At 43.6% G+C, this 14,043-nt stretch overlaps 1 protein-coding gene across 1 annotated transcript; it reads right to left on the bottom strand.

Annotated features, from left to right (window-relative positions):
- Nucleotides 1-2,765: 2,765 nt before the first annotated feature.
- LOC150000604 (serine/threonine-protein kinase MARK2-like) lies at nt 2,766-4,205 on the bottom strand. Its single transcript, XM_090290241.1, has one exon. It carries the CDS (start codon nt 4,203-4,205, stop codon nt 2,766-2,768), a length of 1,440 nt encoding a protein of 479 aa, XP_090146367.1.
- Nucleotides 4,206-14,043: the final 9,838 nt, after the last annotated feature.

Here is a 14,043-nt window from a genome sequence, read left to right as displayed (position 1 = left end):
TACACTTTCTGTCAGCCTGCCACTGCCGGCGCTGCTGCTGCCACCACACCACATCCTCTCCACCCTGGATCCACTCCTCCTACCTGTCTAGATGAGTATTTCTTCTTCATATCTTTGCTTGTTGGACATCTATGCAGCTCGATTTTCTGGAACTTATGGTTGTCTCTAGATTTGAGGTAGTTGTATTCCTTCTTAGTTCTGGAGGGAGATGCAGTGTGTCTGTCTAGGCCTTGATCTTGGCCAGAAGTCTCTATTGTTAATTTTTAATAAACCAAACCATATCCCTTTTATTTATTTTATGTAAATTCAGGTTTACACATGTATTAATGTTTAAAAATTAAAAATTATCATATTTCTGAAAGTATATTTAAAAACTCACATTAAATTTTTCCCTGAATTGTTTAATTCTCTGCTATTTTGTTTTTACTTTTTAACTATTTTTTGATGCTATGAACTTTCCAGGACTATATTCCAACAATAAGCATATAAAAATAAAATATATACACACATGACATACTTATTTTCCTAAATAAGTATGGAAGTCATCTAATCGAGTTTCCCATTCAGTCATTTGTTCATCAGCTTTGGGCTTTTTGCCAAAATCTGTGTGTGAACTTTCTCATACATATATTTCAAATCTTTTCTTTCTTACTTCAAAAGATTAATTGAAAATGAAATTCTATATGCCAATACTGCCTAAAAAATGATGATCATTTGCGATGAAGAAAAGGAAAGCATAAAATAAATATAATTAACACAATAATGATAAATTTTAGTTAATTATCATTTCTTATTCAAAGGACCTGATCCTGAGGTTAACTGTCATGTAAAAATGAAGATTAGTGAGAGTTTGAGGGGGTTAAAGATAACCTAGCACAATACTGAGAGCTTCTTTTTGTAGTAATTAAAAATACTGAAGTAGAATTGAAAAGGAAATTACACTGTGAAGGTGTGAGTCTATATGACTTAACCTTGATGCCCTTGCTACTTAGAAACATTGTGTATATTATGACGTCTGCCATGTGGTGAGGACCATCGGCCTAAAGCAGCGCCAGCAAATGGAGTGAGTATGGGGGCCTTCTGAAAGATCCCAGAATTAGAAACTTCACCATTTTGTTCATAAAGCTTCACAATGTTCGCCGAGGAGCATACATCCCGGTTCAAGCCCAGCCCAGCTTTACACTGTTGTTGCAGCACAATCGTTCACCACAGTCCCTTTTACACCCCAATGTGTTCTGACGGGGGACAATCCCCAGTAGAGCCACAGGGTTGATGGTTCACCTGTCCACTGTTTTCTGAGCACCTACTCTGGACCTGGTTTTCTGATAATGAGGTGAAATAGGAAGATGAGCAACATAGTTCCCAGCCCCCAAGAACTCGGGAATGGAGGATGAGGGCAAGGGGCAAGGGAACCACTGAATGACAAATGCAAAGTAATGAGTCACACACAAATCTATGCCATATACTGCTGGGATCTCAGGGAATGGGGACAGATGCATCGCAGGACCACCGGCAGTTTCCTCAATGCCCAGGGCAAGAAGATCAGCTGATTTGTGATGGAAGAACAATGAATAAATAAGCTCTGCAGAGGCAGGTAGGGTTTTCCTTTTAAAGCATTCAATTAATTTGTGTTCCTCTGTGTTGATGGGACAGGGGTGGTAAGGACTAAAGTGAGAAAGATGCATAGTTTCCGACTCATATTTCTTCAGCGGTTAGAACAAAAGCTGCCCTGCCTGGTGAATCATATTATATGTAGATAATCTTACAATATGTAGAAATAGATTAAAATGTTTGCAGAGGAAGAATATTCACCACAATGTACTATCTTTAAAACACAAATTGGATCATATTACTTCCTTGCTTATACCCTCCACGGGTTTGACCACTGTTCTCAGAGTAAAGCCCACCCCCCTCCCGTGGCCCACGAGGGCCGCCCTTCGTCTGCGGCCACGTCTCCTGCTGCTCTCACTCCAGCTCACTGAGCTTTGGTGCCCTTGAGCTCGGCTGCGTCCTCAGCCTGGAGCATTCTTCCTCCAGCGCTTCACAGGTCAGACTGTATAAAGGGAAAGCCCCCGGGACGATGACACCAGCCCAGAGGGAAGCAAGCAAAGCCAGCAGGTCGGGACAGGTGGCTCCTGCTCATGTCACAGAGCACCGAGGGTGTCAGCCGCCTGCCCGACAGCAGAGACCGCTGCCTGCTTCACCCCCTGCTGGGCCCTGGCGTCTGGAACCTGCCCAGCATGCCCAGACCCTGCCCCTGGCCCACGCTGACCCAGGGGCCTTTGCCCCATAAAACCACATTCCTAACTGTTGGGAGTTCCCGTGGCAGAGCTCACGTATGTACCACATCACTGCACGCTTCTCAAACACCGTGTGCTCAGCCCCAGTTCTGTGCAGAGAGGATGAGAAACAAAGTATCCAAAACATTTTTCTGGATCCAATCATCAAGTTTATTACAAAATTTGCAAAAACCAAGAACTGTATGAAGAACCACCACAAACATGGGAGCAAAGGGGAGCAGGGGAGGGGACAAGGGCCCCAGGAGAACACAGTCCACGGAGGTGCGGGATCCCCTCCTGGTGGGAGTCCCGTGCGGAGAACGCTGCGGCAGCTCGCACTCGGCGTCGCCCACCGGGCCGGGCCGTCACCTGCACGCGCGCACGGTGTCACGGTGTCACGGTGTCACGGTGTGCGCTTCCGGCGCCGCTCTCACCGCAGCTGTGTGTCCTCCTCCGGGTGCCGTGGGCCGCCCACAACTTCAGAACTTATGTTGGCGTGACTCTTTTCCTTCTGCGCCGCTGCTGGCACGTGGACGGCCCACAGCACACACACTTTAAGAACCTCCGGAAGATCCTGCGAACCGCCCCCCGCCAGCCCCGACTGGGGGCAGAGGGAGAGCCCTGGCTCCCGCCGTCGGGCTGTGCAGTCGGGACGCGGTTCTCCTCGGCGGGTCCTTCCGGGGCTCCTGCGCTGTTGCCGGCGCTGTCGCGGCGGGGGGCGGTGGGGGAGCCACGGGGGTCACACTGGGGGGCGGGGCTGGGGGTGGCCGTCCTGGCCTGGGGGCCGGGGAGGGAAGTGCCGGTCCCGGACGCCAGGCTGGCTTCCGCTGGGGGAACATCCGTCCTTGACCGCAGGCGGCTTGAGGGGCCAGCAGGCCCCGCTGTGTTCTCCCCGCCGCTGGAGACGGGGAAGGGGCAGGGCCTCACCCGGATGGTGCAGACTCTCATCCTGGAGGTCGTGGTTTTGAGAACCAGGTAGGTTCCCATGACCCTGTCATATGTCCTTTGGGTCAATGACCTCTGGATCTGCCCCTTTCTGAACCCCATCTCCTCCATTCTGCCTGTCACCTCGGGGTCAAGGTCACCCCAGGGCGGCTCGCTGTACGGCCTCAGTTCTTCCCCCCAGCCCATGTTGACCCATGGGTCTTGCATCACATCTTCCAGGGAGGGCCTTTCCCTGGGGTCGAGGGTCAATAATTTTTGTAAAAGATTTCGACCTTCTTCGGATAGAGACAGTGGTACCCGGAACTCGCCGCTCAGGATCTTACTCTCCACGTCCTCAACTGTGACCCCCTCAAATGGCAAAACCCCCACCATCATCTGAAACAGAACTACCCCCAGGCTCCAGACATCCACCTTCGGGCCGTCATAGCTGACACGCCGGAAGATCTCTGGAGCCATATAGTGCCGGGTGCCACAGAAGCTGCTTAGTGTGTAGTCCACACAGTCCCTAGCAAACCCAAAGTCTATTATTTTGACGTTCCTCTCACCGTCCATCAGGATGTTTTCTGGCTTCAGGTCCCGGTGGACGATTTTCTTCTGGTGACAGTACTGAAGTGCCGATACGAGCTGCCGGAACATGGGTCGGGCTGCTGACTCGGACATGGGGCCGCAGTTGTCTAAGTATTCGAATAAGTCCCCTCCGCTGACATGCTCCATGAAGAGGTACCTTTCCTCCTCGGTGGTAATCAGCTCAAATAGCTGTGCAATATTTGGGTGATTTAATTGCTTATGACAACCAACTTCTTCAAAATAATCACTGAGAAAGCACTGAGTAATAACTTTGACAGCCACCTCTGTGTCCGTTGGCAAGTGTGTGGCCAACCACACCTTGCCATAGGACCCACTGCCAATGGTGCGCAGGAGCATGTAATCGCCAATGATGCGCTCCTGAAGGTCAGCGGTGGCTGCAACGTCATTAGCCATGGTGGCTACAAGATGAGAACAAAAACAAAACAAAAACAAAAAATAAAAAAAAATGAAAAAATAAGTAAATAATAAAAGATAAAGAAAAACAAATAAGAAAAATTAAAAGAAAGAAAAATAATAAAGGAAAAGAAAGAAAATGCAAAATAAATGATACAAAACAAAAGAAAACCAAACCAGTAAGCAAAAGAAAACAAGCTCGCAAAGGAACAGCAAGAGGCAAGAACAAAGCTCGCAAGTCCTAGTCCAACAGGTCACCACAATCAGCTCCCTGGGCTCTAACGGACAAAATCTCAGCCCCGCCATGGCAGAATATATAGGGTGGGCTTTGCAGTTGCATCACAGTGGCGCCTATGAGGTCAGAGCAGGGCGTGGACCAGGTGTGCATGGACCAGGCATGCGTGGCTGGGGGTAAATTACAGTGGTTTTCTCACGTTTTGGTCTCATAACCCTTTGGCTCTGGAATAAAAAAGAAGGGATTCCACCCCCCCACCCCCCGCCCAATGAGCTTCTTGTTTATGTTGGATATTAAAGATTGATATTTACTTTATTAGACATAAAAGTATGTATGTTGCAACAATAAAATAAAATAGAATAAAATAAAATGAAAAGTCTTAGTCTCACGCTCCAGGTCATAGTTCAAATATCATCTGCTTAGAGAAAAACTTTCCTGACCCACCCATTCCTACCTGCCTCACCCAGCCCACCACATCTGTCATCTTCGCAGCACTGACCATAGGCACCTGGTTCTCGTTCACTGTTCGACCTTCCTATGAAGGCAGGAGCATGACTGTGGTCTTCCCTGTGTCTAGCACGGTGAGTGGCAATAAGACAAGTGGTTAATAAATAGACAAGTTTGGGGTAACAAAAAACTACATGGCAAACTATTTATTTAATCAAAGTGATTCATTAAAACATTTCCCTCAGCCCAAGCTAAATATAATGGACAAAAGGGTTCTGGACGGATATGATGTGCCTGGCACACCTTCCTCCAAAGAAGCCCCTCTTTTTTTCTCCCTAATTGGGGACATTGAAAAATTAATACCTGCCTTTTGTCATCTAGTAGTTATGGATTGAATGATGCCTTCTAACCCTGTTGCCAAATCTGTTGTCGCCAGAACACAACAAGGACGCCAGCCTGTTAAACCAAGCACGCCGTGGTCTGGGGACAGCCAGATGACCTGGAATCTGCACGACCCTTCCCCATGTGGGAAGGCCACCCTCCCCTCCACACCCCCACTCTTATTAGGAATTTCTGGACCCAAGGGTAGGTAGGACGATGACCACGCCCAGCTCGAAGCAGCTAGAAGAGCAGGAGACTGTCGCCCACTCTCCTCTATAAGATTACAAAGGATCTAAAGTCTGAGGGGTGGGGGATGTTACTTTTTTTATTGTTATAAAAAAATCAATTAATGAAGTAATTCTAAAATAATGGTAACATAGGAAAGGGAGAAACTGGAGATTGCATGCAGGAACCATGGACATGGACTGGGGAAGGGAGGGATTGCTGGGGGAGGGGGGTGCTGGGCGGGGGGGGGGAGCAAAGGGGAAAAAATGGAACTATTGTGACAATATAATCTATAAAATGTAATAAAAAAAAAGCTAAGCAATCTAAAAACTTCAACAGTCAACCCCTCTACCAAGGTTTACACCCATATCTAGCCTTTTATGTACACTCTATACTGTTCAATACGATAGCCACACATGGCTTTTTAAATTGGAATTAATTAAAATTAAATAAAAATCTAAAAATTCAAAAAAAAGTCTCTTAAAAATTCATGTTCTGTCTTCACTTGGCTTTGGAACAAATAAGATAGGAAAGAGGAGAGCTGAAATCTAGGTTTCCAGGTATGTGGGCACTTGGTGAGGCTGAGGAAAGGCCAACTGGAAGGAGCCTTGCTCTAAAGATTCAAGAAGATGATCCGTTCCTCCCTCCAGTGGTACTTGCTAGTAGGGGTGCGATGAGTTTGGATCTGCAGTGAGGCTGCAACGTCACTTTACACCTTGAACATCCCTTTCCAGATTACACAAAGGATGCCTCAGGTGACCCCGAGTAGGCCACTGAGGTAAATTTCTGTGTTACTTAAATGAACCATCTCTGTGGAGAGACGTGATGATGAGGTTGGTTAATTTCCATTTGTAAACACCCTTGGAAACCTCTGGATGGAATGACTTCTGCAGAGGTACAGAGGGTGAGGTGACATGTTGGCTCCAATTCTACCCTTTTATGGTGGCACGGAGGGAGCAGGCGGTCTTTGAGGACACTGAGGGGCAGTCTCTGGCACGTTTTATTCAGACTAATGCTGAAGCAATTTTCTTTTCAGTATATGGAGTGTGTTAATCACATGTATAAGTTTTCTAGAAATTATTTTCCTTTAATACGTCTCTGCAAAAGTCTCAGCTTTGTGGTAAAGGGACTCCTTAGAGGGATTTGCCTATGAGCTCTTCCCTCCCCAGCACTTCAGTTTGTTTCTTTTTACCTTATATTGGTGCTACTTGGCTCCTAAGCATGACAATCTCTGTTGCAGAGCTGACTGGGACCCAAAGGACGGTCATTTAATCAATTATAGACAGATGTTTACAAGTGACAGAGAATAGAATAAGCTCAGAAAGGAGAAAAAGGAGAAAATTTCAAAGAAAGCTGCCAGTTTATGAGTTATTTATATCCATTTATAAAACTGGTGTTAATGGTTTCTTAAGAAATAATACCAACAAAATAGAACATTTTAAAATTTTCATTTATTTTTAGAGAGAGAGGAAGAGACGAAGAAAGAGAGAGAGAGAGAAACAACGGTGTGCAAGAGCTACATCAATTGGTTGCCTCTCACAAGCCCTCAAGTGGGGACCTGGACTGCAACCCAAACATGTATGTGCTCTGACTGGGAACCGAACCAGTGATTCTTTGGTTCACAGGCCGGCGCTCAATCCACTGAGCCATACCAGCCAGGTCAAGATAGAACATTTTCTGAACTCTTTCAGCAAGGTCAATACATACCCAAAGATGCAAAACTGTCAAGGCAAAAGCCAAGCTCTGGGTAACCCCAATTTGAGGTATAGGCTGGGGTGTTCAATTAGGTGAATGAGATACAAGTTAGAGTTTTTTTAAAAATAAAAAACAAATTCATGGATCGGTACCATTTAACCTTGGAACTCAGGGATTAGTTCACAACATGCAGTGTAGTCCACCCCGGTGAGGCCAGAGGGAGTCCTTGTGGGCATGGTTCACGGACGGACCATGTACCCAGGTTGTGGGCTGTGATGCTCGGTGCCATCTCCCGGAATTGCACCGTGGAAAGACTGCCCTATGAGCTTGCACTAATTTCAAGTACCTTCGTAGGTTCTTAGCAGGAAGTTAGAAGGTCTCCTTATGAAGGCAAGTCCCCACATTCCCTGATCTAACCTCACATGATAGGCCTTCTGGTCACAAGTTTAGAAGGGGACAATTGATATATTCCAAAAAGAACTGATCTTAATTAAGCAATACCAAGGGAAAGACTTTAGGCCAAAGTAGATTAAAAGAGTCAACAGCTTTTACCAATTGGATTTTACGTGTCTGCTCATCTGAATGATCACACACAGTCTCCGGCGCGGAAGAAACACAGTGGCAAGAGTATTCCAGAAAGAGACAACAGAAACAGCAGCAAGTTCCTAAGACCAGAATGATCTTGGCATGTTCAAGACACAGAAATAAGGCCCCTGCAGAAGTGGTGTAATGACTGAAGAGGGGGGGGTTACAAGGCAAGGTGGGCAGGCAGGACATATAGGGAGGGTCCTGGAGACTGTGGTTAGGAACTTAGTTTTTATTCTGCATTCAGTGGAAAGCCATTGGATAGTTTTAAAGAGCAGAGTAGCTTAATCTGACCTCCATGGTCAGAATCTCTGATAAGATCAAGTAAAAGGGAAGAGTCTTTGTTAACATTATAATACTAATTTTTTAAAAAGAGAGACAGGTGATATTTAGCTTTGGAAAGGTTTTCCATAGTGGAGACTCACGGACATCTCAAACTCAACATGTGTGTAATTGAGATTTCTCTCCAGCAGTCTTCCTTCTTTCAGAAACGGTCACTACATCCTTCCAGTTTTCAGAACAGAAACCATGAAGCCATCCTTGACTCATCTGACTTGTCGGCAAAGCCCGAGCCCGTTTCTCACCTTCTCCATGCTACTACCACGGCCCCAGTCCCCCTCAGCCCCTGCCCGGACCATCGTTCTGGCCTCCTCACCATCTCCCTGCTTCCCGCCCTGTCTCTCTTAGGTCTGCTTTCAACACAGCTGCCAGACAGAGGGAGTCTGTTGAAATAAAAGTCAGGTGATATTATTCCTCTGTCCAAACCCTCCACTGTTCTCTTACTTCAGAGTCAAGGTCACGGTCCTCACGATACCTGAGGAGGCTTGAAAAAGTTTTTCCCACTTCTTCCCAAAGTTCCTGCCAGGTTTTCTCCTCACTTTCTGTGCTCCTTGAGCACTCTTGCCTGCTCCCACCTGAGGCCTCTGCTCTTCCTGGCCCTCGTGCACACAATATATTCTCTAGATGCTCATATGCCTTTCCCTTTCACCTCTTTTAGGATTTTACTGAAATTCATACTCTCGATTGAGGTAGAAATTTGTTTGTATAGAACTATATATATATTTTTAAAGTGAATACTTGGTACATGTAGCTCGAAGCCAAATTTGGCTTATTTTTATCCTAATGACTTCTACAAAATAGGGACTATTTATTCACTGAGTAAATGGACATAGTCTGATGATTTCTTAATGCTACCTGGAATCATATTCAGTGCCTTTTTGATAATGCACTCCTAGGCATAAACTTACAAATCCCTCTTTGTAGTGAAGAATTCACATTAAATGACTCTTTTCTATAAACACAATGACAGGGTTCAACTAGCTGGTATGAAGCCTGATTAAGACCAGCTCTGCCCAAATGATTCCTGGGATCCAGTATCCTCATTATTACATCACTCCCCTCAACTGCTTCCCCACTGTCCTTGCGATGGAGGCTGGAATCTTTACCCTGGCTCCACAGTCTGGACCCCATCTGATGCCCCGCTTCCTCTTTGCTCCCTGCCTTCCAGACACTCTAGACTTCTCTAATGGACATGCCTTTCTTCCTCTTGTCTTGTGACTTGTGCACACGGTAGCCTTTTGGCCTGAAATGTTCTTATTTCCTCTTTCAAGAATTGTGATAACTCCTACACTTTAAGTCCCACAGCAACCATCACTTTAAGGACATTTTTCCTGATTTCACTCAACAGGTAAAATATTTGATCCTCTCCTTATATACTCTTATAATAACATAGTCATTTCCTTAAAAGTTTCCATCATAGTTGTGACTTTGCATTGGTTAGTTTGATTCTTTATTTTTCATCTCCCTCATGAAACTGGACGAGGACAAAAACTGTGCACATCGGCTCTCCGAACCCCGTATCCCGCACAGCGCCACATCCATTTAAGACACTCAGTAGTTACTTGCTAAAATAAGTAAATGGAGGAATAAGTATTAAATAAATAAAAGTCACAGTTTGGGTTTTTAAAGGTCTCAGTCACCTTTGAACAGAATATCATAATCATCCCATATCCAGAGCTTTTTAATCTTAGTATTTTCAGGCTCCCAATATGATGACATGCCCCCCATGCAATACCAAGAACGCATAATTCACATGTAATTTCCAGCTTTCAATGAGCTTCCACTTTCATTTCTACATTTCACTCAATTTACTGATAGAGAATCTGGGGCTCAAAATGCCACATAGTTAACAAGACACAAAGTTAAGGCTGAAATTCTACCCACACCAAAGCTCCCACAAAATATAAAAAGGGAAAGCTGAGGAACTAAAAATTGGGTTCTATTCCAAAGGCTCAGGGGAAATATATCTAAAAACATATCTTTCCAACTTCAAACATAAACAAAGATTTAATTTATTAATAGGGATAATTTCATTAAAATTGAGTGAGATTGGGCCACATATCTATCTTACCAGGGAATATATCTGCTATGCAAGTGTAAAAACTGAATCTTTCCAATTCGTGGCTTAGACAGCAATCTGTACCAATTTCTTCTTTTTGTATCTGTTTTGTGCTGATTATTTATACTGTATAAGCACCAACTTAACATAGACTCTCCTATTTTCTATTCGTCTACAGTGCAATTTAGCACACCTTTTAGTGGCTCTCCATGTTTCCCATGTATACATTTAGTCTCAAGATCGAAATAGAAATAGACAGGAACTATGTCTTAGAACAACTCAGTGCCCTGTACTCAGGGTCCTAAAGATCATCTGAGCCAACCACCTCTTTTTACAGAATTCATTGGGCACCAGTCAATCTCAGAAGAGATGACTGAGAAGCTGAGCTGAGATTCTGAGAGCGTTGAGTTAGAAAGACAAAAATTGTTGGAGTCCTGAGGACTCCAAGGAAGGAGAACCCTGGAAATTCCCCATGCTTCCTTTGGTTTGGGTACCTGAAAAAAAGCAATACATTATAGATAACTAAATCGTTACAATGGCAAAGTCCTGCTTCAAATCATCCCATCCTCAAATTTAGGTTAAGGTTATCCAGGATTTCTAGTGGCCCTAGATTCCTACCAGAAGCAAACACATATTCTCTCTGGAGGAAGACCATCTTAGATCTCACTTTACCTGACATAATTTTTCAAATACAGTTTCTGGAATTCAGTAAGAATTCAACCAAGCAGAAGGAGAAATAATACAAAGGGATCACAAACAGGAAAACAAATACGGTGTAAACAAACTCACATGAGATGCAGATAAGTCACAAGACACAAAATGTTTAATATGTTTAAAGAGATAATATGTACAACTGAAAAGTTGGACAGGGAGCTGGAAACTATTACAAAGAACTCAGGAGAAAAATACATAACTTAAAAATATAATAATCAAAATGAAGAACTCCAAGGTTTTTAATAGTACAGTAAACCCAGTTAAAGAGAGAGTTAATGAACTGGAAAGAGGTCTGAAAAAAGTATCCAGAATAAAACATGACTAAACAAAATGATTTGTTTTTAAATAGAGAAGAACAAAAACAGTCCAATTACAGTACAAACATGGAGAAAGAAACCTCACTGAAGAGGATGGAAGGAAAAGGTGCTGAGCTAAGTAACCATGGAAATGAACAGAGTCTGTGAGACTGAAGGCAGAAGAAACTGTGCATAAACACTGTTCTGTGGTTGGTAAATAGTGCCCCACAGGATACAGGTTAGCAATTCTAGATTTGCTGTGCACGCACATGGGAATTGGGCAATTAAGTAAAGGAATGGCAGACAGTCGGAACAGGTTTTCACTGTTTACAGATCAGTAAGGGAAGCGCTAGAACAATCCACATCTTAACAGATTAGAGACACTGGTAAGAATTCATATTTAGCTTAATATAGAAATAGATGGTTACACTACTTTTATGGTGTTTATACATATACTATAGACTCTTGATAGAGTTGTATATATACACAGGTTAGTGTACACACAGATATATGTTCCTGCTCTGTCAGACAAGACTAGAAGCAATGTCACATAGTAGCAATGAGCATATCTAGCACCCAGATCTTGATTTCTAATACCACTATCCAATAAAAGAAACCAGGGCTCCTTGGATAAATAGTTGATCCTAGGACTTGGGCAGAAAATATTCATAATAAACCTATGGGAGAATCATGCAGTACTACAAAATTATGAGGTATTGTAAAAAAAGGCACAAAAACAACAAATCCACAAGATTTAGAGTGGAGTAACCTGGCAATTACTACCTTAGTCAAATGATCAAGGTTAACATCAGAAGTGGTAATTCCTGCTGATATGACATGATATAAATGGCACTTTATTACTCCTGTGGTTTTCCTCCCCAAAGCCCACAACCCTAGCCTAACCATGAGAAAAACATCAACCAGGTGGTGCCTAAGGACATAAGACAACTAAATATAATATGGTATCCTGGATGGGATCATAGAACAGTTAAAGGATACTAGGCAAAAACTAAGGGCATCTAAATAAATTATGGACTTTAGGTAATAACAATGCATCAATATTGGTTCATTAGTAAGTAGTGACTGTATAAAATTACTATGTCTGGTGAGATTCAAAATACATGTAGAATTAAAATATGTGACAATAGCAGCATATTAACTTGGGAAGCTGACAAAGGATATCCGTCGTCGGCAGCCGTCCGTCTCGAGAGACGATGGTGTAGCTTCTTAAGAGTCTATCTGCACCGCCGAGAATGGCTGTGCAGTCCGACTCGGGAGTGACACTGTATCTGTCTCCTCCCGTGTTGAATCGACATCTTGCGATGACGTTGGAGTGTCCTCTCCAGTGAAGCTGAAGCTACAGAGCCTGGGCAGGGTGATATGGAGGGTCTGCTGTTGCCCATGCAGCAGACCCCCCCTCTCTTCGCAGCTGAAGGATCCAAGGGAAAGACGGAGTCAATACAGCTTGGCTTCAGGTGCGCCGCAGGAGTTGCCGGTGTTGACTACAACGTCAAACCGCCTTAGGGACTCCGGCTCCGGATTTTCTGTCGGGGTTTACTCCCTTAGCCTTTCCCCTGAAGAGGTATGCCGCAAGGCAGCGGAGGTTTTTTGGAGTCAGAGTTTTCCTTCTCTGATGTGCCCTGACTGGAAGATCGAACCAGCGACACTTAGCTCGCAGGCCGACGCTCAATCCACTGAGCCAAACCAGCCAGGGACTAGCTCTCTTGGGAGTAGCTCTCTTGGGAGTAGCTCTCAGCAAACTGGGTTTATAATTGCGTATAATTGCCTATGGTTTGTATTCTTTACCCAATAATATTAAAAATAATAAAATTTTATGATGTTGAAATAGTTATCATTTTCTATTAAAAAACAAGCTGCTAATAACTATATTAGTTATAGCTAGAATCTGTAAGCTAGAATGTCAGTACCTGGTCCCTAGCTAGGTAAGGAAGGAGTTCCTGGTCTTGGAGGTCCAAGCAATGAATCTTGCTTTAATATCTCTCAATACTTACAATAACAAGTGTACTCAATGTAAAACACATTGCAAAAACAACCTTCCCTTTAAAAAATAAAACAAACAAATGTAAAAATTCCTTAGGTTTCCAGCTCTGCTTCTGAATTTATAAGTTTCGATTTACAAATAACTTTTAGAGAAAGTAGGGAAAGTGGGGTGCACTTGTTCCTCCCAAGAACAGAATGGAAAACTTAAATTCTTAACTGCAACATGGTTGCCATGTCTCATCACAGACCTGGCACCAGTTAAATGAAGCCAAGACATTGAAATGAGATTTTTTAATGTTTCACAAAGCACAGGGATTTGCATGTGTGTGTGTGTGTGTGTGTGTGTGTTTCTGGGGGATAAAGATTGAGTGTAATATTTCAATCATACCCAAAAGAACAGGAGTTAGTATTTTACAGCTACTTAACCCACCTACTCAGAAACAGCAATGCAAATGTTCAAATATTTATGCTTTGTAGGCAAAACACAGTGCCTTGAATTACTGCATTGTGTTCTCTTCTGCCCCTGGCTTACATTTCATTTCAGATAGGGTAACCAGAAAATCACTGTATTCAAAGGGCAGCTCTAGTAATAAAGTCTTTATACCCACAATTCTTTCATTTTTATTCACATACAAGCCTTATGTACCTTCCAAATGAAATAAATATCCATTAAAATCAGCAATTAAGGAATTAACACCATGCCTTTTAATAGATTTATCCGATTGCAATTTCCTCTCTACATTATGTGCAAATTCAAAGGTTCTTGTGAGAAGAGTGATTCTACTGTAATATCCTGTTATGCCCAGACATGACAAGTGCCTTCAATATAAACTTTCCACCTCAGCCATAATAACTTGTATG

Source organism: Furipterus horrens, unplaced genomic scaffold (assembly GCF_987537825.1).
Source record: "Furipterus horrens unplaced genomic scaffold, mFurHor1.1.pri manual_scaffold_10, whole genome shotgun sequence".
NCBI lineage: Eukaryota > Metazoa > Chordata > Mammalia > Chiroptera > Furipteridae > Furipterus > Furipterus horrens.
The sequence above is the reverse complement of the archived record's forward strand: the minus strand, read 5'-3'. Positions and strand labels throughout refer to the sequence as shown.